The sequence below is a fragment of the Cetorhinus maximus genome, chromosome 1 (assembly GCF_964194155.1).
Source record: "Cetorhinus maximus chromosome 1, sCetMax3.hap1.1, whole genome shotgun sequence".
Lineage (NCBI taxonomy): Eukaryota > Metazoa > Chordata > Chondrichthyes > Lamniformes > Cetorhinidae > Cetorhinus > Cetorhinus maximus.
The window spans coordinates 46022347-46048594 of NC_135879.1; the positions used below are offsets into that span (position 1 = coordinate 46022347).

Consider the following 26248-nt stretch of genomic DNA (forward strand, 5'->3'; position numbering starts at 1 on the left):
TTGAAAGGAGCATAAATAGAAAAAGAAAGGCACTCTTATCTTCCCTGAACACTTCTTTCAGATAACTCATTCTAACACATTTGATGCTCAGCAATGGAACCTCAATAAAAGATCTCAGTTGTATCAGTAAAACCTCTGTTAACAAATTAATTTTCTCCTTTCTCACTGGAATGTAAAGAACCAGGGGTCTATTAATGTACACTTTTACACAAGATATTTATATTTTTGGGGTTTACCAAAAGCATGTTAGTATGAATAAGAAGCAATTGAATGAATGGATGAGTGATGGCCATAGGCTGGAAATTCTTACCATTCGTCAACGTTCTTCTCATTCGCCTCTGTTAGATACACATAACCGTGGATTGTAAAATGGGAATATGCAGCAAAAACACGGTACCCCTCCAAGAGGACTATGTAATGACTGTAACCTTATGCATTTTACAGTCTCAGCAGCATGGTGCATATAAGTTCACTGTAGAAATACATGAATGACATTATAATACATCATTCGTGTACTTCTCTGGTCTGAATAAAACTTCTACTTTCATGTCCTTTTCCATTTTTCAGAAGAAACATTTCTAATCAATTATTATGTTATTATTTCCCCTTTTATTAAAAGGGAAAAAGTTTGGTTTAAATACAAATATATATCCACCATGGCATCAGATAGGGACCAAAAATGCACAAAGCTAAAATGCTTGAGTGACCAACCTTGGCGAAATATCGCATCCTTGCTGCATAAAGGCACCCAGAGAAAACCAGAGACTATTAAATATCCCAAATTCATTAGTTTGGTCGTTACTTTGTGTTTCACGTCCATCTTCATATTCTTCGGTGTGCCACTCATATGGACTAAATCTGCTGACCAGGAATAAAACTACGCTGACCCCGATGTAAGCGAAGACAATGCACATCCAGATTTCATAGGCTAATGGATCTAAAAAGGAAAATACTCCTGGCTTCGACTTCTGGGGTTTCTTTATCATGATGGATATCCCAAGGCTCATGAAGGGCTTTGAAAAGTCGATCACCTCTTCTCTTACCAATGTTATTGTCAGTGGAGCTACTGCAATATCTGCTTTCTGCAAAAACAAAAACACAGGTAAAAACAGAAGCTGAATTTAATATCTTTATTAATGAATAAGTTTGTAATAGGTCGGCAACATATTTTTGCCAAGTAAAAGTGATGTTCAACCACTGGCATTTTTCAGTCTTTTTTAAAATTGTGTTCTTGATATAATTATTCAGTTTTGATGAAGGTTCTCTGTCAAAAAATTAATCTATCTTCTCTCACCATAGATGCTGCTATGAATTTCCTGTTGTAATTTTAAATATAATTGTTACTAACTGAGGGTAGTTGTTCCAAGGCTGCTGCAACTTAATATTAGATAAGATATAGGACTGTAAAATATTTAAATTAAAATACAATAATACCATAAAATCAGAGCTTCCTCGTGTTATTCAAAATTACAAAGGTGAGAATCTCAGTGCCCCATTGTACCTTACTATTTATTGCATTTATACTTCATCCGATAAATTAAGCATGCATATGAGCTGTTCTTAATGATGTGGAAAATGTTGCGTCCGGAGGGGTACTAACTTTGTTTATCATGATACCATGCAAAAAGTCATTTGATCCAACATCACAAAAGGAAATGTTATTTAACAAATATTGTTCAATTGCATACCAATAGCAATTTTTTATTCAAAGGTTTGCATTTGTGCTACCAAACCTGTAATGTGAAAATAGTTTACATTCATCTTTCATTAAATGTATCTTGTTACTTTAGGAAATGCAATTATCCATCATCATCACATGATTTCCTTGATTCCTTCATTTCTGGAAATAACAGAACAGAGTATCTTACTTATATATAGTCAAGAAAGAATTAAAACAGTTACATTTCCATAGGTTCTGACAATAGACATATTGCCCATGTGGCAAAATCAGCATCATAGCCTTATTCTCTTCTTGGCAATCATCTGTCGTGTATTAAAGGCACAGCACTTTAATCATTGAAGGAACTGGAATAAATTCACTTAATATTTTGTTATCTTACCCCATAGACCAGCTCTCCCACCATTCCGTTCCAAACTTTTGTTTCCCCATCCCTAGCGCCGTACTTCCCATCGGGTACTATGGAAAGTTTGTACTTAAAGCCACAATGTTTGGCTATTTCGGCAGCTAGATCAACACAATAGCCTTCATACTGGTCGTTTCCTTCAAACTGCTCATAATTTTTCTTCAGCATAACATAGGGCGATTCCTATGATAGAAAGTTTGCATCATAAAACAATTTTTAGGGTCAATTCCATGTCATACAGCATTGTCTGAACAATATGGCAGCTAGACAACTTTCTCTGCCTCAGCTATTCTTGAACTGACAGGCAAATAGTATACAACACCCTGACTTTCCCTCCCAACCCTGTGCGGGAATCCGTGAACTCCATTATTGACTCATCTTGATGACATGGCTAAGAATAGAAGTTTGCTATGTGGGAAAAGGTGAATCCATTTTCTTCGGTTCCACGGGTTACCACATTAGTACTCCAATGAACTGTGTTACCAGACAGCCCCACTAAAATTAATCTATTTCCAAGCTATAAAATTTTGCATTAAATGCATAAGTAGCACTTGCTCCAGGAGTTAGGGACCACTAAAATTACTAAAAACTGACAATATTGCTTAAATGCTATTTGTTTTATCAAGAGAAATGTCCTTGATGTTCATTTTCAAATTTACATTAACATACTTATATTAATATTCAAAGAAGTCATAAGAATTCCAAAGAAGTTTTTTCCTTATCCATACTTTAATACTAGTGAGTGCTTTAAAGGCAATATTCATGTAAAATATGACTTAACAAATGTAATTTTAAAAAAAAGTTGTTTTGCTTTTCAGCAAATATAAATATTTATGTAATTTAAAATTTAGGGCAGAATTTTATGTCCCACGGGCGGACATGCACCCAACCCAGGCGTAAAATGGCACGCGATGACTTCGGGTGACTGTCCCGATGTCACTGCACACTCACAGAATCACAGTGCAGAAGAGGCCCTTCGGCCCATCGAGTCTGCACCGACACATGAGAAACACCTGACCTACCTACCTAATCTCATTTACCAGCACTTGGCCCATAGCCTTGAATGTTATGATGTGCCAAGTGCTCATCCAGGTACTTTGTAAAGGATGTGAGGAAACCTGCCTCCACCACCCTCCCAGGCAGTGCATTCCAGACCGTCACCACCCTCTGGATAAAAAAGTTTTCCCTCACATCCACCCCCAAACCTCCTACCCCTCACCCTTGAACTTCAGTCCTCTCGTGGCTGACCCTTCAACTAGGGAACAGCTGCTCCCTATCCACCCTGTCCATGCCCCTCATAATCTTGTACACCTCGATCAGGTCACCCCTCAGTCTTCTCTGCTCCAACGAAAACAACCCAAGTCTATCCAACCTCTCTTCATAACTTAAATGTTTCATCCCAGGCAACATCCTGGTGAATCTCCTCTGCACCCCCTCCAGGGCAATCACATCCTTCCTATAATGTGGCGACCAGAACTGCACACAATACTCCAGCTGTGGCCTCACCAAGGCTCTATACAACTCCAACATGACCTCCCTACTTTTGTAATCTATGCCTCGATTGATAAAGGCAAGTGTCCCATATGCCCTTTTCACCACCCCACTAACATGCCCCTCCACCTTCCGAGATCTATGGACACACACGCCAAGGTCCCTTTGTTCCTCAGAACTTCCTAGTGTCAAGTGATATTTCGCTCAGCAGGCGTGAGCAGTGCCGGAGCCACACCCGCCATTAATTAAGAGTCCACTTAAGGCCATTAGCAATCCAATTGACAGTGAGTTTTTGTGGCGATTTCACACTTGTTGCACGGGTAAAACGGGCAGGCGGCCAGCTGACATTTTCAAAAACCTCATCCACGAGCGGGATAAAAGGGGTCAGCAGAATTGTCAGTGTGATTAGTGAGGAGTTTGCTATTGGTATATGGCAGCTTCATCTCTGTTCGGGGCTTCATTGTTAGCATTTCCAGGCTTCATTTCAGGAATCCTTGGTGTCTCCAAAGACCCTGGAGGATTCAGACCAGGTGGACACATCCAGGTATCAGACTGACTTCCCTTACCCTGGTAATGGGGATTGTGATCTCCACTGGAGGCGCCTCCTCTGAGGAGGAAGAGAGGGGCAGAAGGGAGAGGAGGCCAGGTGTCCCAATGCAGCTTCCAGGAAAATGACCGGTGGGAGGAGAGGCGCAGGCACAAGGGGCGCAGGGTCAACAGAAAGTCCAAGGTGGAAGGTGCAGCAGAAGATGCCACTATCCTGCTGCCAGGCTTTACAGGCAGCAATGCAGCTACCTCAATATGTCTGAGGTGCAATGCCAAAGGAGGCTTCGCCTCTCAAGGGAGACAATAACCCCCATTTGTCAGATGATTGGGCCTGAGATCAGCTCCGACTGTGTGGGTGGACACCCCATGCCAGTGGCTCTGAATGTCCCAGTGGCCCTCAAGTTCTATGCCTCCGGCTCTTTCCAGGGCTCAGTGGGGGATCTGTGTGGAGCCTCCCAATCAGTTGGGTCAAGCTGGTGACAGAAGCTCTGATCAGGTGGGTAATGACATTCATTCATTTCCATACGGACGAGGCCAGCCAGGCTGAGCGAGCCAGAGGCTTTGCAGTGATTGCTGGGTTCTCTCGCATCCAGGGTGCCATCGACTGCACACACGTGCCATCAAGGCACCAGTGGGACACCCGGGTGCCTTTGTCAACAGGAAGGGATTCCACTCTGTAAACGTGCAGATGGTGTGTGACCACAGGGTGCAGATTCTGCAAGTCTGTGCATGGTACCCTGGCAGCTCCCATGATACTTATGTCCTGAGACACTCCCAGGTGTCGAGGTTCTTCAATGCTTCAGCATTGGGACTCCTAGCCTCCTCTCCCTTCTGCCCCTCTCTTCCTGCTCAGAGGAGGCGCCTCCAGTGGAGACCACAATCCCCATTACCAGGGTAAGGGAAGTCAGTCTGATACCTGGATGGGTGGCTGCTGGGTGACAAGGGCTATCTGTTGAAGAGGTGGCTAATGGTGCCTCTCCGCCACCCATGAACAGAGGCAGAGAAGCATTACATGTGCCATGCCTCCACAAGGGCGCTGGTAGAGAGGGCTTCTCAAGATGCGCTTGCGATGCCTGGACCATTCAGGGTGTGCACTACAATAGCCCCCAGAGTGGGTGTCACTGATCGTGGCTGCATGCTGCGCTCTCCACAATCTGGCACTGGCAAGGGGGGACCCACTGGAGGAAGCTCCACAGTCCACAGAGGATGAGTCCAGTAGTGAGTCAGAAGAGGAGAAGGGTGAGGAGAATGCTGGAGGCATGGGGGCAGACCTCTGTATCCTCCAGGGAGGCAGGGACACCAGGGACACCTTGATCCAACACTTCTTCAGCTAGGCTGTCAAAGATTAGCTTCAACCGCATGCCAGGGCTGCCTCCTCCATCCCGGATGTCTGAAAGGACCCTTTCATTTGAACCTAAAGGAGACTCAGTGCCTGTGCAATAAAGTTCAGAGCCACTTACATCCAGCATTACATACTGGCGTTTCCCACACTAATGAAATAAAAAGATGAAGCATACTCAGGTCATGATGACAAAAACAAAATTTATCGCATTTTGACAATTCCAAACTATTTACATAAACCTCTCTGGCCTTCATTTCCAGACCAGTATAGATAAAGCAAACATAAATAAACATAAAATCACCTGTGACCTGTCCCTCTTGTGCTCATGGTGCCTTTAACTTACTCTTGCCAGTGCTATGTCCAGGTGTTCCCCACCTCACTGGCACCGGCATTGGAGACAGGCTGCTGACTCTGCTGTCTTGTTGGCCTTGATGACCTTGGCGGTTGTCCTCTGGCCATGGAGCCTGTGCTGGCTCCGCCTGGTAGGGAGCGGCCAGTGCCATTGTTGGCATCACCCCAGCCGCCGCAGCCTCATCCGGTGCGGCGGTCACTGGCGGAAGAGCTGCTGCCATCATCCAGAGCACCCCAAGAGGAACCCACAGAGATGACAAGCAGCTCGTACACCAGCTGGACCTCCCTGCTTGCCATTGATGGACGGGTACCTAGCTGGGATACTGGGTGCCTCATCCATCTCCCACACTGGCATTGACCACCTGAGATCAGTGCCTGTGTGAGCACAAGTCCAGAAACCCCTGATTCTATTCCTGGAGCTGCCTCTCCATGAAAGTGGCCATTCTCTCAATGGAGGTGGCAGTGTGCTCGACCATGAGGGTCAACGCTCATGTTCCTCCATAACAGAGACCATGGCACGCATACCCTCATGGATCTCCGCCAGGTTCTCCCACACATCCCACTGGACATCCAGCATCTGCCGCCTAATGGACGATTCAAGAGGCTCATATCTGCCTTCGACTAGGCATCGTCCTGGTCCCCAGCAGTCCTCCGACTGCCGGCGCCCTGGGCACTCTCTGCCTCTGCCTGCACCTCAAGCGAGCCCTCACCAATATGCACTGAGATACTAGCCGCTGATCTAATGCCTGAGGTACTGGTATCTGCACTGGTGCCTGTTTTAGAGAGCAGTTGCGACGCAGGTGCAGCTGAAGCTCGGTGGTCCTCCGGCGGCAGGCGTAGCCCTTCGGGGTCCGCAAAGCAAACGCCTGCTGTCGAATCTAAAAGGGGGAACAAGGACATGTCATTAGTTAAAGTCATCACTCTGTCACTGTGTATGCCAGGCATCCTGGTGAGACAATGGAGACCTGCATCACGGTGTCATTGTCTTTCAATGATCAATGGGGACTCCGGATTCGAGGCTCCCATCAATGAAGAGACTGCACTAGAATGGTTGCAGAATTCGAAAGTCTCACCTCTGTGCACTGCCCTCCTACCTTCATCTGGTCCCCCCGCCTCTCCACGCCTGGTTGCATATGGATTGTACCGGCTCTCGAGCTCCAGGGCATCCTGCTCAAACCTGCTGAGCAGCAGGAGGTTGGGCTGCCCTCTGCCTGTATGTGCCCTCCCTGCTTGGTTATGGCTTGTCTTCGCCTGAAAGAACAGAGGAGCATTGATTAATCCACTCTCTACCTGTAGCGCCATTGCAGCCTGGCCAACTTCAGTTGAGGAACACCTCACAGCGCACATCTGAGTATTGGCCCTCGAGCCGCAAGGCACTCAGTCCAAGCAGCCAGGGCTCACCCCATTGGCCAGCTCTGGCGTGATTGACAGTTTGCACTCAGACTCTACCATCCCTGAGGTCCATGGAGGGATAGCCAAACCTTAACATTTCTGCACACTGACCATGCCAACAGGGTACTCACCCTTCCTGAGCGCAGCAGGTCATTGAAGCGCTTCCAGCACTGCATCCATGTGCACTACACCATGTCATGGCTGCTCACCACAGCTGCCACCTCCTCCAATGCCTTCTTGGTGAGGTGCAGTGGCCTCCTCCTCCCATCCTGGGGACAAGGGTGTCCCTCCTGACAGCCACCTCCTCCAGGGGAATGGCAAGGCACTCATTGGAAAAGCGGGGAGTGCCCACCCAACCTGCCCTCCCGCCTGCCCCATCCAGCTGCACTTGACTCTATGGGGAGAACTTTCCCCATGTCCCATGTTGGGCAGGCCGTGTGGGAGCGGGCGTGGGCCCATTCACTGCCCGCGATCGGGTCCGCGCCGCCATTTTACCTGGGCGGGCCAATTAAGGCCTGCCCAGCGTATTTCCTGACTCCAGAGGATAGCAGGAGTGGGTGGGCGGCAGCAGGAGTGCACTGACCACCGGGTTAATTAATGACCACCAGCGGCATGTTTAAATGAAGGCCTGGCAGCCTTTGCAAGGCTGCTCAGAATGGCTGGGAGGGGAGTACAGCAGAGGTCTGCTGTGCATCACGCAAGTCCGGAGGGTAGGCCATCGGGGCAGGCCAGGCCGGGGGGTAGGCCAGCAGGGCAGTGTGCCCCTTGTTTCTCTGACGAGTGCCTAGCTGTCCTCCTGGAGGAGGTGGCAGCACGGTGGGAGATCCTACTTCCGAGGGACAGGAGGTGGAGGCCTCCCCACCCACCCCCCGGCAACTCTGAGTACAGTAGCAGCATTGAATCCTTCCTGGCATGTATCCCTCTCTGGGTGTGCCAGCAGATATTACCCATGCCTAGTTCACCCTGAGAGGGTTGAGCTAGGGTGTGTTCTGCACCCGCAGCATGTGTGACACTGACACCCAGAGTATAGAATGGGGTTGAAAGTCAAGGATCTGCACCTAGGCAAAGTGCTGAAACTGGGAAGCATGTCAAAGTCAGGGTGCTAACATGCTGAGAGGGGAGCTTCCAGTTGGCAGGGCACCAATCCATCTGCTGGTCTTTGCGCTCCACGTGCTTGTGCCTCCTTGCTTAGCAAAGTAACACCTTGTGGTGCCACATGTGAAGGAGGCAGCATTTGGGCATTGAGGAGGGTCAGCCTTGGCTTCTTTGGGTGAGTGTGCAGCAGTTGCAGGGTGATGAAGAACTGGAGTCCTGCAATGTCCCACTCTGGCTGGGTTGGCGATGGGAATTCAGGTGCAGGCTGGACTAAGCAATGCTCTTCACTTCTTTTCAGGAGAAGACTGCGCGCAATTCTGCAGAACAGATGCGGACTGGCAGAGGCCAGGCCCAGTTGGCAATCCTAACACCTTTTGAGCAGCAGGCCATGGATCTAGAGAGGCGCCATGCCCCCAGGTCCACCGGTGGTGGTGAGGCTGTTGTGCCAAGGGGACGTATGTTTGCCGAGCACTGAGGTCACCATGTGTGTCCCAGGAGCCATGGCACTGCTGAAATCTCAGTGACTGAAGTTAGCAACATGGGTTTACCATTGATTATGGAAGGATGAGCGCATAATGATCCAGGGGAGCGGCATTCAAGTTGACATTGTCTGCACTGTAACTAATCAAATGTCCTTATTCTTCCTTTCAGCATCACCGGAGCAGGGCCGGGAGGAAGAGGCAGTGGGGCCTCCTCTCACACCTGAGGCCCCAGAGGAAATCCACTCTCCAGCATCACACCATCTCTGCCAGGTAGGCACCAGCGCAGGTACTAGCACCTCAGTGGGAGTGAGATCTTCGGCTAGTGTCCCAGGGCACGGCAGTGAGGGCACTTCACACTCGCTTAAGGTGTGGGCAGGGACAGAGAGTGCCCAGGGCGCTGGCACTCAGAGAACTGCAGGGGACCCGGCACATGCTCGGTTGGTGGCTGATGATGTGCCTCTGGAGTCATCTGTTAGGAAGTGAACGCTGGAAGTGCAGCAGAGTATGCGGGACGATCTGGCGGAGATACATGAGGCTATGCATGGCATGGTGCCCCTGCTGGAGGAGTCCACGCGAAGCATCACCAGTGTAATGAGCCTCATAGCTGAGCGCCATGCTTCCTCCAAGGAGAGAGTGGCGACTCTTGTGGAGAGGCTCCTCCAGGAGAACAACCAGGGCCCCCTGGGGTTGTGCTCGGACCTGCAAGCCCTCACAGCGGCATTGACCTCAGCTGGTCAGTGCCAGTGTGGGAGATGGTTTGGGCATTAAGCATCCCAGCTTGGTGCCCATCCATCTGTGGTGAGCAGGGAGGTCCAAAACGGCCTCACGTTGGCGCAGCAGCTGTCTGTCATTTCTACAGGCTCCTCTCAGGGCGCTCCAGATGAGGGCAGCAGCTCCTCTGCCCCTCTGCCAGTGACCGTGGAATTCGAAGAGGTTGCGGCGACTGGGGAGAAGCCAGCTGTGGCACTGGCCACTCCCTACCAGGCGGGGCCATCAAAGGCTCCATGGGCCAGAGGGCATCCGCCAAGGTCATCGAGGCCAACAGGACAGCACAGTGAGCAGGCTGTCTCAGATGCCAGTGCCAGCGAGGGGACAGCACCTAGACGTAGAACCCATAAGCATAAATTTAAGGCACCTTAGGCACACAACGGGCTTCTCACTGGTGTTTTTATGTTGGCCCACAGTAGTTTATTAAAGACTTGGTGTGATGTCGAACACCTTTTTTTTTGGTTTATGAAGTTACATTTGTTCCCTCAATAAATTTAGACATTTTGCCATGCCTCAGGCTTCTGCAAGTGGACGGGAAGCCATGATGTTATGAGTGGATTGTTTGACATTGAGCTTTATTGACAAGGGCCTTAGTTAATGTTAGTATCCAGGCAGATTTAGCACTCAGGTATCGAGTATGGATCCTGCAGCCCTGGCGTGTGTTGGAGGTCCATCTGTGGTGGGCTAGCTGAAGGTTCTTTGGATTAAAGCCTCCCAGGTGTCCCTGCCTCCCTGGAGGATGCCCGGGTCAGCGTCTACCCGCTCCTGTGCGTGCTCATCCTCGGACTCACTGCTGGACTCATCGTGTGCATTCGGAGAAACTGCATTTATGTCTTCCTCATCCACTGTGTTGCCTCTTTCCAGTGCCAGGTTGTGGAGAGCGCAGCATGCAACCACTATCAGCAACACACAATCTGGTGGGTACTGGAGTGCGCCCCCTGAACGGTCCAGGCATCGGAAGCGCGTCTTGAGAAAACCAATGGGTCTCCCCACCACAGCCCTTGTGGAGGCGTGGGTCCTATTGTAGCACTGCTCAGCCTCTGTTCTTGGATGGAGGAGAGGCGTCATGAGCCACCTTCTGAGGGGATAGCCCTTGTCACCCAGCAGCCATCCATCCAGCCGGGCTGGAGCACTGAAGAGCCTCGGCACCTGGGAGTGTCTGACTATATAAGCGTCGTGGGAGTTGCCTAGGTACCTTGCACAGACTTGTAGAATCAGCATCCTGTGATCACACACTATCTGCACGTTCATGGAGTGGAAGCCCTTCCTGTTCACAAAGGCACCGAGCTCGCCTGCTGGCACCTTGATGGCCACACGTGTGCAGTCGATGGCACCCTGGACGCAGGGGAACCCAGCAATCGCTGCAAAGCCTCTGGCTCGCTCTGTCTGACTGGCATCATCCCAGCAGTAGTCGATGAAAGTCAATGCATGCCTGAACAGAGCGTCTGTCACTTGCTTGATACAAGTGTGGACAGCTGATTGGGAGACTCCACAGAGATCACCCACCAGCCCCTGGAAAGAGCTGGAGGCATAGAAGTTGAGGGCAGCCGTGACCTTTAGAGCCACTGGCATGGGGTGCCCACCCACACAGTTTGCAGAGATCTCAGGCCCAATCATCTGACAGATGGAGGTAAAAACAAAAAGCTACTGCGGATGCTGGAAATCCAAAACAAAAACAGAATTACTTGGAAAAACTCAGCAGGTCTGGCAGCATCGGTGGAGAAGAAAATAGTTGACGTTTCGAGTCCACATGACCCTTCAACAGAACAGAACAGTTCTGTTGAAGGGTCATGTTGGACTCGAAACGTCAACTCTTTTCTTCTCCACTGATGCCGCCAGACCTGCTGAGTTTTTCCAGGTAATTCTGTTTTTGTTGTGACAGATGGAGGTGACTGTCTCACTTGACAGTCGGAGCCTCCTTCGGCACTGCACCTCAGACATATCGAGGTAGCTGCTTCGCCGCCTGCAAATCCTGGCAGCAGGATAATGGCATCTTCTGCGCCCCCTCCGCCTTGGACTTCCTGTTGGCCCTGCGCCCTTTGTGCCTGCGCCTCTCCTCCCAAAGGTGGCTCCCCTGGAGGCTGAATGTGGACTCCTGGCCTCCTCCCCCTTCTGGCCCTCCCTTCCTCCTCAGAGGAGGTGCCTCCAGTGGATAGCACAACTCCCATGCCCAGGCTAAGGGAAGGCTTCCTGAAACCTGCAGGCCCCAGAAATGATCTTTATTGTAGAGTCCTGACCTGGAGGCTGTTACTCCTGTCCAGGCAGCTAATATGAGTTTTGAAGCATTCCTGCTCACACAGGCAAGTATCAGTAACTTTCACACTTAAATACCTAAAAGGTAACGTTCGCGACCCCACTCACCCCTCTTATCCTGCCAATGGATGAGGTTTATACAAATGTCTCCTACCCGACGTCCTGAAGATCACATGGGCCCCGACAAATAGCAGTCAACTGCTGCCTCAAGGGCCTTAGCTAGGCCATTAATTAATGGCGGGCGCGCATTGGAGAACACCGCGCGCCCACCCACCTAAATTTCACAATGGCGTGTGGTGATGTCAAAACGTCACCGCACGTCATTTTACGCGTCAGCGTGTGGGGCCCACCCCCACACGCCAACGGGAAAATTCTGGCCCATAACCTCGGTTTGGGAACGCAGAGGAGACATCCTTCCATAGCAGCCTTCCAGGGGCTGCCGGGACCATTTTTAAACCGGGCACCGGGTCGCCATTGGACCCGGCAGCCAACAGCCCCACCCCCGCTCGCCCCTTCCCGACCAGTGCGGAGCCGCGTTTCATGCTGAGTGGGTCTTCACTGGCCCGCCAGCGTGAAATCGCAGTCGGGGGCCGATCGCGGGTGGTGGACCTTTTCCTGGCCGCTCCCGGGCCTGCCCACCACACCCGCCCGACAACCTCAAAATCCTGCCCTTAGAAATTTCCTCTAGGCCACTACAGCTGTTTCCTACTATGAAAGACCATCCTCCAAACAAGGCAATACCTAGACGGAACTTCTTTATGACATCCTGTGGAGTTCCACAGTCCACTGATAGAAGACATACTTCCTCAGAGATTGATACAGCCACCATTTTCTCGTCATGCAGAATGAGCATTCTACCAACATGTGGAACATCATCTGGTGCCCCTAACAAAGAAGTAGCAGGACTAAGAATGTCGTGTTTGAATTTCAACTAGAGTACTGGGTTGAACATGAGTCTGCTGGATTAGTATTAAATTTAAGCATGGACATAATGAAAACAAATGTTTGCAGTCTCGGTTGTTGGTATTAGAATTAAGTTTTCCATTACGTGAAGAAATCATAATTAAGGCTAACTTTCTGCCATTATTTTAATGTTTACTTTTTTTAACTCAGGCCAATTAAAGGCCTTCCAAGCTCTTTAATTTTGATTGGAGTTATTTTCTATTTGATGAATTTAATTCTCCGGTGGCACCTGATACTTTTGAGCAGAGTTATATTCACAGCTTGCTGCCTGAGCATAAAACTGAGAAGAGAAGTCATTAAAGAAACTGCCCAATTTTCATTTTTGTATATTATAGAAGAGAAGAAGTAGTACCACTGGCAATACAGGACACTTTCTTCCCTGGAGGTGCTGTGCTTGGAAGTGTGAAATCAATATTTGCACAAATTAAAATTGGTCAGATGTGGAACACTAATACCAAAATGGTAATAGATTGATGCTGGGTTTCACAATGAAGAATTGTTAAGCTCTCAAAACAGGGAGACTGACAACCCCAGAACCACAGACAGAAAACATATCCAAATCCAAAATTCAAAGTTGTAACATAGGGACATAGGACTTAAGAGCAGGAGTAGGCCTTTGAGTCTGCTCCACCATCCCATAAAATCATGGCTGACTTGGTTGTGGTCTCGGCTCCATGTTCCTGTCTACACCCCATAACCCTCGACTCCATTGTCTAACAAAAATCTATTTAATTCAGCACTGAATGAATTTAAAGACCTAGCCTCCACTACCATCTGGGGAAGAGAATTCCAGACTCTAATGACCCTCAGAGAAAAAAAATTCTCTTTATCTCTGTCTTAAGAGGGAGACCGCTCAATCCCCGAGTTCTAGTTTCCTCCACAAGAGGAAACATCCTCCGGGTATCCACCCTATCCAGTCGCCTGAAGATCTTAAATGTTACAATAAGATCACCTCTCCTTATTCTAAACTCCAGTGGGTATTGGCCTAGCCTGTTCAACCTTTCTTCATAAGATAAGCCCCTCATCCCAGGGATGAGTCGAGTGAACCTTCTCTGAATTGCTTCTAAAGCAATTACATGTTTTTTTCAATCAGGAGACCAAAACTGCAAAGGGCTCCAGATGTGATGTCACCAAAGCCATGTACTGTTCCAGTAAAACTTTCCCCACTGTTATATTCCATTCTGTTCTTACAATAAATGCCAATATTCCGTTTGCCTTCCTAATCACTTGCTGTGCCTGCATGCTAATTTTATGTGATTCATGTACCAGGACATGGAAAGCACAGTGAAGGACTCAAAAGCCATACAGGGAGTGCAGAATGGCACCATCCTCCATGTTGGATGGTGCCATTCCCATGCCCAGCCAAAAAGGGCGCAAAAATGTACAGCTCTGATGAGAAGCAGGAAGGAGCCAGGGCTTTCAGATAAATTTTAAAAATGACTTAACAGACAATGTTGTAATGAATCGAAGTTTAAAAAAATCAAATGTTTTCACTGTCATTGAAATGGACACCTCATGAGACATTGCAAGGATAGAATCAGGCAGACTTTCAATCAATAGAAAAAACCCCATGAGATTGATAACGTAGAAGAGCCTGAAGGAACAGATTCAGATATTTATTCATTGTATAATTTAAAGGTAGGAAGAACAGGACCAATCCATGTAACAGTGAGGGTGAATAATAGGCCTATCGGAATGGAGGTGGACACAGGAGCTTCCTCTGCGGTGATAGGTGAGCATACTTTTAAATATCTGAATCATGGGGAATGTAAATTAAATTTGGAAGAAACAGATGCCAAATTGAAAACTTACACAGGAGAAGACATCAAAATCAAAGGCATAAGCAGGTTTATGGTACAGTATGGAAGATAATCAGTGAAATTATCCTTGATGGTGGTAGCAGGTGAGGGGCCAAGCCTCCTTGGATGAAACTGGCTGACAGAAATTAAATTGGATTGGACTGAGATCTTCCAACTGAGAGCTACTGAGTTACCTGAGCTACTGCAAAACACCTGTTTTCCAAGATGAACTCAGGAAGATCCAAGGGTTACAAGCAAAAATTCATGTTGATCCAGGTTCTACCCCACGATTTATGAAGGCAAGACCGGTATCTTATGCAATGCAGGAAAAAGTAGATGCCAAATTTGAGATTAGAGAAACTGGGAGTGATACAACCTATGCAGTTCTCGGAATGGGCAGCACTAATAGTCCCCGTACTTATGCTGGACCAAAGCGTTCGACTTTGTGGAGACTACAAATTGACTGTCAATAAAGTGGCTAAGTTGGACAGACACCCTGTACCAAACATTGAAGACTTGTATGTTAAGTTGGCAGGTGGAACCACCTACACGAAACTTGATATGAGCCATGCTTATCAACAATTGGAGTGAGAGAAGGCCTCCCAGAAGTTTGTCACAATTAGTATACAAAGAGTTGTACCAATATACCCGTTTGCCTTTTGGTGTATCCTCTGCATGCACCATATTCCAGAGGACAATGGAAAATTTACTGCAGGGATTGCCTCATGTTGTAGTTTATTTAGATGATGTTCTGGTGACAGGACTCACTGAAAAGGAGCATTTGGCAAACTTGGAAGAAGGTTTGAAGTGTTTCTCACAGTGGGAGTGTGTTTAAAAAGAGGAAAGTGCATGTTCAAAGTGAAAGAGGTAATCTATTTAGGTCACAGGGTAGATGCACAGGGCCTCCACCCAGTTGATGAAAAAGTGAGAGCCATCAGAGAGGCACCAGCGCCAAAGAACATCTCCGAGCTCAAATCGTTCTTGGGGATGATCAATTACTATAGACGCTTCTTGTCTAATTTGTCGACAGAACTGACACCCCTGTATTACCTACACAAGAAAAACCAACATTGGTCTTGGCAAACACCACAGAAAGAAGCTTTCACAAAAGTGAAACAGCTGTTGCATTCATCCACCCTATTGTACATTTTGATCAAAGAAAAGAGTTAGTTCTGACATGTAATGCATCACCCCATGGACTGGGAGCAGTGCTTTCCCATCAAATGGACAATGGCTCAGAACGGCCTATTGGATATGCATCAAGAACGCTCAACACAGCGGACAAGGGATACTCACAGGTAGAAAAAGAAGGCTTGTCAATCATCTTTGGTGTCAAGAAATTTCACCAGTATGTAGACAGTCATCATTTTACTATTGTTTCAGACCATAAGCCTTTGCTAGGATTGTTCAGCGGAACAAGGCTATACCACCCATAGCCTTAGCAAGAATACAGAGATGTTGTTGATCCTGGCAGTGTATGAGTATACTTTCATCCACAGGCCTGGAAATCAGATTGCTAACACTGATACGCTTAGTCACTTGCCTTCGAAAGAAAATGATGAGGATGTTCCAGCTCCTCAAGAACTTGTTTTATTATTGAACTTCGTAGATTCATCACCGGTATGTGCTAGACAGATCAGAGATTGGATAAGTTGAGACCCAGTCTGATCCAAAGTGCGAGAACAACTTCTTCATGATTGGTCACAAGAACAGGAAACAGGAATCTAACAAAATGAAACTGTAGTTTCACAGAAGATATGAGATAACCGTATTGTGGGGAACTAGAGGGATTGTTCCTCCAAAAGGACGAAAGCCATTGTTAACTGAATTACATAGTCCACATCCAGATATTTCCAGAATGAAGACCATAGCACGCAGCTACCTATGGTGTCCTGGATTGGATGGAGAAAGAGCTTAGTGAGAAGTTGTATGCAGTGTCAGCAAGTGCAAAAGTTACCTCCAACAGCTCTGTTACACCCATGGGAGTGGCCAGGAAGGCCATGGGTGCTGGCTACACATTGACTATTTGGGACCTTTCATGGGAACAATGTTTCTCCTTATTGTTGATGCTCACTCAAAATGGATGGATATATATGAGGTGAAGTCACCAACATCCTCTGCTACAATTGATAAGCTACAACAAAGTTTCACCATCGACGGACTACCAGAAGTGGTCGTATCAGATAATGGCACAGCATTAACGAGTGCTGAATTTCAATGGTTTATCAAACTCAACGGTATTACTCAGGTAAAGACTTTACCATACCACCTTTCTTTGAATGGACTGGCTGAGCGAACAGTTCAATCATTCAAAAATGCCACTATAGAACCGCCCCTCACATGACAACAGCTGTCACACCTCCAGAATTGTTGATGAATCGCCATCTCAGAACAAGATTAAGCTTAGTAACACCAAATTTAGGGGGGGAAAGTGGAAAGGAGTCAGGGAAGTCAGAAAATTGTACATGATTGGCATAGTCATGATCGAAAGATTACCATAGGAGAGACAGTATATGTGAAAAACTTTGGTGAAGGACTTAAGCGGTTATCATGTGAAATAAGTGGTGACTGGACCTCTTTCTTAGCACATGAAAGTAGAAGACTGAGTCATACGGAGACATGTGGATCATCTAAGGAGGAGAGAAACAAAGTATCAGGAAATGATTCCTCCCGTGTTCACGACTGTGTCAACATCTCCTGTTGAAAGAACTCAACTGAGCACAGATATGTCTGAAGGATCGGCAGTACCTGCAAGAGCTGAGAAAACAGATTTGCAGGTGCCCACCGAAGAACCTGGTGTTTGAACAACATCAAAAAAGGAGGTTCCTGACAAAACAGCTGAAGTTGTAAAGCTGAGGCATTCTACACGCATAAGGAAATCCCCAGAAAGACTGAATTTGTAACTTACTTATCTGTATATATAATTCAATATTTCGAGAAGAATTGTAATTGTAACTGTAAAATATGTTTCTGAGTAAAGGGGGAGGAATGTGGTAATCTGATGTGTGATATATTTTTAAGAAAAATGTGAGATAGGAGATCACATGATCTTATTATCCAATGACAGAGTATCGCAGGCTATCTCAGTAGTAAGCAGTCAGTAGTGAGTAGTCTAGAGTACGAGTCTGTGATGTAGAGACAGGGTGTTAGTTGTAAGCACTCAAGTGCAGCTGCTGAATTCCTTTGTAAATAAATAGAATGTGTTCTACATAAGAACTGCTGACCTGCTCTGTCCATGGTACCAACTCGGTCACCCCGAAACAAGTGTGCAACCCGGATCCATTATTCCAACTAAATTAGTGACCAAGGATCCAACAAAGCTCATCTGATCCAAGGGATTTGTCAACCTTCAATCCAGTTAACTTTTCAAGTGCTACCTCTTTACTGATACTAATTTCTTTTAGTTCCTCAGTTTCACAAGTCCCTTGGTCGCCTAGTATTTCTGGGAGATTTTCTGTATCTTCTTTCGTGAAGACAGATGCAAAGTAACCGTTTAGTTTCTCTGAAATTTCCCTGTTCTCCACAATAAATTCTCCTACTCCCCAACTATAATGGGCCCACATTTCTCCTAGTTAATCTTTTCCTTTTCACATACTTTTTACAGTCCGCCTTCATGTTCCTCGCTAGTTTCTCTTCATATTCTCTTTTCCCTTTCTTAATCAGTTTCTTGGTCTTCCTTTGCTGGGTTCTAAATTGCTCCAAATCCTCAGGCTTACCATGTCTGGCATCCTTATAAGCCTTTGATCTAATGCAATCTTTAACTTCTTTCATTAACCACGTTTGATTCACCTTTGCCTTTGGGTGTTTGTGCCTTAGGGGAATATGTATCTGTTGTAGACCATGTAGAATTTCTTTAAATACTAGCCATTGCCTGCCTACCGTCAAATCTCCTTTCACAATCCACCAAGGCCAACTTGCCCCTCATACCTACATAATTTATTTTCTTCAGATTTAAGACCCTATTCAGAATGAACTATATCGCATTCAAATTTAACTCAAAATTCTATCATATTACGGTCACAATTTCCCAAAGGCTCCTTTACAGCAAGGTTATTAATTAGGCCTTTTTCATTACACAACACTAAATCCCAAATAGCTCAATCCCTAGGTGGCTCCTCAACGTACTGCTCCAGAAAACCATCTCATACACACTCCAGGAATTCCTCCTCCACAGCATTTGTGCTGATTTGGTTAACCAGTCCATATGTAAATTAAAGTTGCCCATTATTACTGTATCACCCACATTACATGCATTCCTAATTTCCTGATTTATACCATGCCCAATATCACCACAACAGTTTGGTGCCCGACAAACAGCTCCCACCAATGTTTGCTGTCTCTTGCTGTTTTTTAGCTTCACCCAAACTGATTCTACATCTTGATCCTTCGATCTAAGATCTTCTCTGTTTGATGTACTGATTTTGTCCCTTATTAAGAGTGCTACCCCACCTCCTTTTCCTTTTTGCCTATCTCTCCTAAATGCCAAATATTCTTGGATATTCAGTTCCCAATCTTGGTCACCCTGTAGCTACATCTCCGTAATGGCAATTAAATCATACCCATTTATCTCAATTTGTGCATTCAAATCATCAACCTTTTTGTGAGGGTTTAAACTAGATTGTCAGGGGGGTGGGAACATTAGGGGAAATTCAGAGAGGAAAGGAGAAAAACTGGTAGTGGGAAGTAGAGAAGTATTAATTGATAAGGAGGATATATCAGAGAGTAATACAAAGGTAAGTTGGATTCTTGGAGAGTTTGATAGAACTAGAGAAGGATATAGTAAATTATTAGATGGGATCAGAGCAAGGGGTAAAGTTAAAAAGCCTAAATCAGGATTAATGTGCATGTATGGGAATGCATGGAGTGCGGCTAATAAGACTGGTGAACTACAGGCACAGGTTGACAAATGGAATTATGATATTATTGCTATAACAGAGCCCTGGCTCAAAGAACAGTAGGACTGGGAGTTAAATATTCCTAGGCACAAGGTGTTTAGGAGAGACAGGAAAGGAAGAAAAGTTGGGGAGTGGCACTATTGATTAAAGATGGCATTACAGTGCTGGAGAGAGAGGATGTTCCTGAGGGGTCAAAGACAGAATCTCTCTGGCTAGAGGTAAGGAATGAAAAAAGTGCAATAACATTGATCAGTGCAGTGTATGCACCACCAACCAATGGAAGGGATGTAGAGAGACAAATTTGCAAACAAATTACAGACAGGTGCAAGAATTATTGAGTAATCATAATGGGGGACTTCAATTATCCAAATACAGACTGGGATAGGAATAGTACAGAGGGACAAGAGGGGTGAGAGTTCCTGGAATGTGTTCAAGATAATTTTCTGCAGCAGTATGTTTCCAGTCCAATGAGAGGACGTGCACTGCTGGACCTGGTTCTGGGGAATGAGTTGGCCCAAGTGGGTCAGATAACAGTGGGAGAGCATTTAGGGGACAGTGACCATTGTATCATAAGGTTTAGGTTGGCTATGAAGCAATCCAGAGCAGGGATAATTAACTGGGGGAAAGCCAACTTCAAAGGGATGAGAATGCATCTGAGTTGAGTGAGTTGGAATCAAATGTTGGCGGAAAAAATGGTGGCTGAACAATGGGCTACCTTCAAAGAGATAGTATTGCAAGCAATGTCAAGGTATATTCTCTTGTAGGGGAAAGGTGGGACAAATAAATCTAAAACACGCTGGATGACAAGGGCATTAGAGCTGAAGACGAAAAGGAAGAAGCACGGTTTTGACAGATGTTAGGTAGAAAATACAATGGAGAATCAGGCTGAATATGGAAGGACCAGAGGGGAAGTAAAAAAACTAATCAGAAAAGCAAGGAGAGAGCATGAAAAGAGGCTGGCGACTAACATAAAAGGGAATCCCAAGGTTTTCTATAAGCATTTAAATAGTAAAAGGGTGGTAAAAGAAAGAGTAGGGCCGATTAGGCATAAAAAAGGGGACTTGCATGTGGAGGCAGGAGAAGTAGCAGAGTTGTTAAATGTGTACTTTGCATCTGTCTTCACAAAGGAAGATGATACTACCCAGGCCGAGGTGAGAGGCGAGGTAACTGGTACATGCGAGGAATTTACAATGGAGAAGGAGGTGTTAGAAAGGCTATCTTTACTTAAAATAGATAAGGTACCAGAACCGGATAAGATGCATCCTAGGATACTGGGGGAGGTGAGAGTGGAAATTTCAGAGGCACTGATGATAATCTTCCAGTCTTCCTTAGACACAGGGGAGGTGCCAGAGGACTGGAACGTTACACCCTTGTTTAAAAAGGGGTGCAAGGATAAAGCTGGCAACTTACAGACCAGTCAGTTTGACTTCAGTGGTAGGGAAACTTCTGGAAGCTATGGCCGGGATTTTCCATTCCCTCAGCGTCAGATGTGAGCGGACAATATGGCACAATCGGTTTCACGGTGGCGTGAAACCAGTTTGCCATCGGGATCTCAGGGAATTCCTGCGCTACATGCCTGGTTCTTTTGAACTGCTTTGCAGTCAGCCATTCCCTTTCTGCCTTAATGCTCCTGGCCTGCGGTGTGACCACCTCTCTGAACATAGCTCTCAGCCTCGTGGATGTGCCACAGTGAATCCAGCTGCTGCTCGAACTCTAGAACCCAGAGCTCAAGTTTCTGCAGCTGGTGACATTTCTTGCACATGTGGTGTCAGGGTCACTAGTAGCATCTACGACTTCCCACGTACTACAGGACATGCATTCCATGTGACCGAGTGGGTCCGCCATGCCTTCACTTTACTTCACTTAGTTAACTTTATTTCACTTTTGTTTATTTATATTAACTTTATTTTACTTGTCCTTAACTTAATAAATCTTACAACTATTGATAAACCTTACTCGTATTGATAAATTTGACTAATACTTAACACGCTTTACTAGTTGCAATAAACTTTATTTAAAGCACCTCTTTCCCCCATGCACCAAATTCCCACATGACCCTAATTCACTACTCACTCAGTCTATATCTTACTCAGGCATAGTCTCTTGACTGTGCACCCCTTACTGACCTTGGTCATCTTTCAAACCTGTCTCTGTAATGCTAATCAGGTTAGCACAGATTAGTCCATCTGTGCTAACAATTCATCCCTTTTGTTACAAATGCATTCAGATACAGGGCCTTAAATTCTGTTCTTTTTTTTAACCATTTTTGCAATCTCTGGCCTTTTCCGCTGGTGCACTCTTACAATTGTATGTTCTGTCCCTTCCTATCACTCTTTGATAATCTTTACTCAAATTGCTGCCCTATTCTATTACTTTGTTGTTTTCCTTTACTTTACTATATTCCCTCCCTTCCCCCACTATTTAACATAAAGCCCTCTCTACCACGCTGGTTATATGATTTGCCAGAACACTGGTCCCAGCACAGTTCAGGTGTAGACTGTCCCAATGGTACAGCTCCCACTTTCCCCAGTACCGGTGCCAGTGCCCATTGAACCGAAACCCATTTCTCTCACACCAATCTTTGAGCTACGCATTCATCTCTCTGATCTTATTTACCCTATGCCAATTTGCTCATGGCTCAGGTAATAATCTACGGACCATAACAACGGGAACCTGCCCCTCCAACTGAAAGTTCCTCTCCAGCCCAGAGCAGATGTCCCAAACCCAGGCCCAAACCCTGGCACCGGGCAGGCAACACAGCCACCTGGACTATTGCTCTCAGCTACAGAGAACAGTGTCTATCCCCTTGACTATACTAACCCCTACTACACCCCTATTTACTCCCCTAGCTTGAATGGCTTCCTGTAACATGGTGCCATGGCCAGTTAGCTCATCCACCCTGCAGCCCCCATTCTCATCGAAATAAGCTGAAAGAACCTCAAACCTGTTGGACAATTGCAAGGGCTGAGGCTCCTGCACACCTACTTTTTGGTCCCCTTACCTGCCACACTTGCAGTCACACCCTCCTGTCCCTGACCACGGACCAAATCAGAAGACCCTGTCCTAAGAGGTGTGACCATCTCCTGGTACAAAGCATCCAGGCAACTTTCCCCTCCCTGATGTATTGCAATGTCTGTAGCTCAGCCTCCAGCTCAATGACTCTGAACCAAAGCTCCTCGAGACGCAAACACATACTGCAGACATGTTTGCCCTAGATAACACTGGCATCCAAAACTCTGAAGTTCTGCAGTCACAACACATCGCCCACCCTGCTATTCTTAATGTGTTTAAATTAACTAATTATTTAATGTAATTTAATTATTTATTTTCCTTTTTTATTTTGTGCCTCTCCTTACCATCACTTGCTATACTAGTTTAAACCTTAGTAATAGAATATACCTTTGCTACTAAAAAAATGTAAAAATTTACATTTTTCTCATTTCTAGCTATTTTCACTCTCTCTATAAATGCAGTTACTTACCAGCCAATCAACTTACGGATTTCCAATGATGTCACTTCAGTTTTTTTAAAACTGAATCTCCTGGTTCTCCAATCTCTGTTTTAAACACTGAAACTATCGAAGTCTCTCTGTTTTAATTTCTCTGCCCTGAAGTCTTGCTGTTTTAACCAATTTGACATGAAATCTTGCTGTTTTAATCTCTCTGTCCCAAAGTCTCACTGTTTTAAACCCCTCTGTAGAAGTCTCGATGTTTTAACCTCTCTCTCTAGAAGTCTCATTGTTTTAACCTCTTCGTCCCGAAGTCTCGCTGTTTTAACCTCTCTCTCCCAAAGTCTTGCTGTTTTAACCTCTCTCTCTAGCAGTCTCACTGTTTTAACATGGTCAGCATCTGATGCAATTGTAGTTGAACAAAGCATTTTCTAATGAGATAAATGACTTTTAAAAAGTTTAAAATGGTTAAACTTTACAAAAATGACACAAAATGTGAAAAGATATTTATTAATATTGTGAGAATATTCTAGATACTCTTACTAATGTTTGTATACTGATTGCAAATTCTCAATCTTGATTAAAGGAGCAATGTGTGGTCAATAACATACCATAATACTCGTTACTACAACAGTTTTATTCTCCATTCCTGCAGTCTCATTGCCACCAAGGAAATCTGTAGCTGTGACAACCATCTTGTCAACTTCATTCCAGTATCCAATCTGCCAATTTCACAATACAATTGTTAGAGATGTTTAGTATTCTGCCCTGTTTACAACATAGGTGCGTACTCCTCTGTGTCATAGAGTTGCTGGCCACAGCAGAAACCAACCAAACATTTCATGCTTTGTTCCTTCTGTAACTGTGTCCAATAGCAACATGATAAATATCCCAACAGGAAACTGCGCGAGTCACTCGCAAAGGTGCCTACAATTAGAATAGATAACTGAGCATGGCTTTATTATTAATAATCAGCTTTATTATTAGCTGGCATCTAAAGAACTATACTGGAAGGGGATAAGCCTGTTCCAAGATGTAAACATGTTGACAATACAGTATTAATTGATGTTCAAAGAATAAATCCGAAACAATTATTGTTGTAAAGATTGATTGAATGTAGCACTATTACCTTCCGGGGACCACTATTTTTGAGTTCCATGATATTAACTGTATAATTGACTCTCCTTCCAAATTGATCAAACTGAATATTTCCAGTTAAACCATCAATGCGGACCTATATTAGGAAATGAGGAGGAAAAAATATCCTTTAATTTATTTGTAGAAATCACTTAATGAGTTGTGTGTGTCAAATTTTAACAACTGATTCTGCAGGGTTCATTTATCAAGACGGAGCTGGAATGTTACCCATGAGGTGTACCTGTTGGCAATCTAATTATTCCTTGAAGTTCATTTTTTTTTAAAATTAGTTCCTTTTATGATGTTGGTGCTGACACATAAGGAACAGACAGCACTAAAACCCCTTAGCTATTTGCAGTTAATTGAGCTTTATTGCTAAATATACGACTTGAAAAATGTATCTGACAGTAACAAAAATCTCTTCTGGAAAATATCACACAGTTGAAAAGAAAATAGCTTTAGACACAGCAGTCCCTTATATTTCACAACACAAAATAAAGTGATATAATTGGCAAACCAGTTCATTCGGTATGTGTTTTGGCAGTTTCCATAAATGATGTTAGCCAAGTGACAAAGAGGTGATGAATATAAGGGCTTCAGGGGTGTCAAACTACTTACGGGTTATAATCTGCAGTGAAGATAAAGTATCCAGACTCGATCTAATTCAGTGAATACAGACTTTTGCATCTGTTGATCACTGAGCAAAATAACCAGTCGATTAGTCTGGATCTTTGACCATATCACATAAACAGTTTCAAAGGTTCTCAGCTAGTAAGTAAATGTAATCTTTCTATATCTTATCAATGCAAATAGAAGCAGGGAGCACTTTCACAAGATGGACTGCAGTGATTCAAGAAGAAGGTTTAACAGCACATTCTCAGGAAAAAATAGAGATAGGCATTAAATGTTGGTCTTACCAACAATGCCCACATCCTGAGTGTGAATTGAAAAAATATAATGTATTAACATATGGTAAGCAGCAGAAGAACAGCCTTGTTGAAGAATTATAATTCCAAATACAAAATAGATAGCAATACTAAAATATATTAGTTAATGCCCATCTATTTCCTTAATATGCACAATCTGTAAACTATTGTCAAAGAATTGTCAATTCACAAAGGTTATGATACAGGTTCAACAAACCTTCAGGTAGAAATTCACCTTGGGTGGTGGCACAAATGGGTGAATTTGGATCAGTCACCCGTTATATGCAGTCTCTGGTATCTATTTCTATTGTCTGCAATGGAATTGAATATCAGGCACTGCACACAGCAGGTATCCGATATCACTTGTTTTGTGCCACTGCCAAGACAAATTTCTGCTCCTTGTGTTATAATTTGTATATTTTAAATATTTCTGTTTCTTATAAACCAAAAAGTACCTACCAATTTTAATGCTCTTTCTATTTCAATTCCCTGTCCCCAGGGTACAGCGGGGTTGGCAAGACAATCTCCAGTACTACCTCTCCTAGAGATGTCAATTCGCTGTTTGCGTAGATAGCGGAATGCTTCAGTCATCACTTGAACAGCATCATAGGTCAGAGCAGAAGTATACTAAAAAGCAAAGAAGCAAATGAATGGAGAAAGAACTTGCATATATAGAGCATCTTTTATGACCTCCAGATGTCCCAAGGTGCTTTACAGCCCATGAAATACACACCAAGGAGTAGGCAATGCTGATTTGTAGACAATTGTGAAAACAAATTTGAACAAGCTCCCATGAGCAGCATTGAGATAACTGACCAATTAATCTCTTTTGATTGTGTTGGTGGAGGGATAAATAGTGGCTAAAATACTAAAGAGAAAGTCATAAATAATGCATTGTGTTAATCTCCCTAGGTTCTCCTTAGGCCACTAAATTTCAGCTTTAAAAACAGATATCATGGACTGTGAAGTTCAAGTACTAGCATTGGATCAACCTGCGCCCAATAGGCTTTTAGCCAAATTCAAGGATCCTTTTTTTTAGGTATCCCAGGCAACTGTCTAAAACAGATGTCAGAAGCTTGCATATGTTAATTAGTGGCCTAATCCCTGTTGAAGGACCATTTTTTCCAGGGTGGATGGGGAAGGTGTCTGGCTGGCCCTGTTCAGAATTCTTTCAGTTGCCCATGCAGATGCCAAAAAAATGTACATTTTTTTTTATGTTCTTTGGCAGTCAGGAGGAGCAGAAGTGCAATAATTACAGAAAATCTCCTTCCTTCTA

The 26248-nt window shown here is 45.1% G+C and overlaps 1 protein-coding gene across 9 annotated transcripts in view; it reads right to left on the reverse strand.

Annotated features, from left to right (window-relative positions):
* gria2b (glutamate receptor, ionotropic, AMPA 2b) overlaps nucleotides 1-26248 on the reverse strand; it is a 163949-nt gene that overhangs the window by 29065 nt on the left and 108636 nt on the right. For all 9 annotated transcript variants that reach the window (XR_013576426.1, XR_013576425.1, XM_078540609.1 and 6 more), the window contains exons 7-11: nucleotides 25432-25599; nucleotides 24039-24143; nucleotides 23521-23631; nucleotides 2061-2267; nucleotides 712-1082 (exon numbers count right to left, since the gene is read on the reverse strand). Coding sequence is in view for 7 of the 9 variants with exons in the window: in XM_078540609.1 (XP_078396735.1) it covers nucleotides 712-1082; nucleotides 2061-2267; nucleotides 23521-23631; nucleotides 24039-24143; nucleotides 25432-25599 (962 nt within the window). In the remaining 2 variants the exon portion in view is untranslated. The remainder of the gene's footprint in view (nucleotides 1-711; nucleotides 1083-2060; nucleotides 2268-23520; nucleotides 23632-24038; nucleotides 24144-25431; nucleotides 25600-26248) is intronic.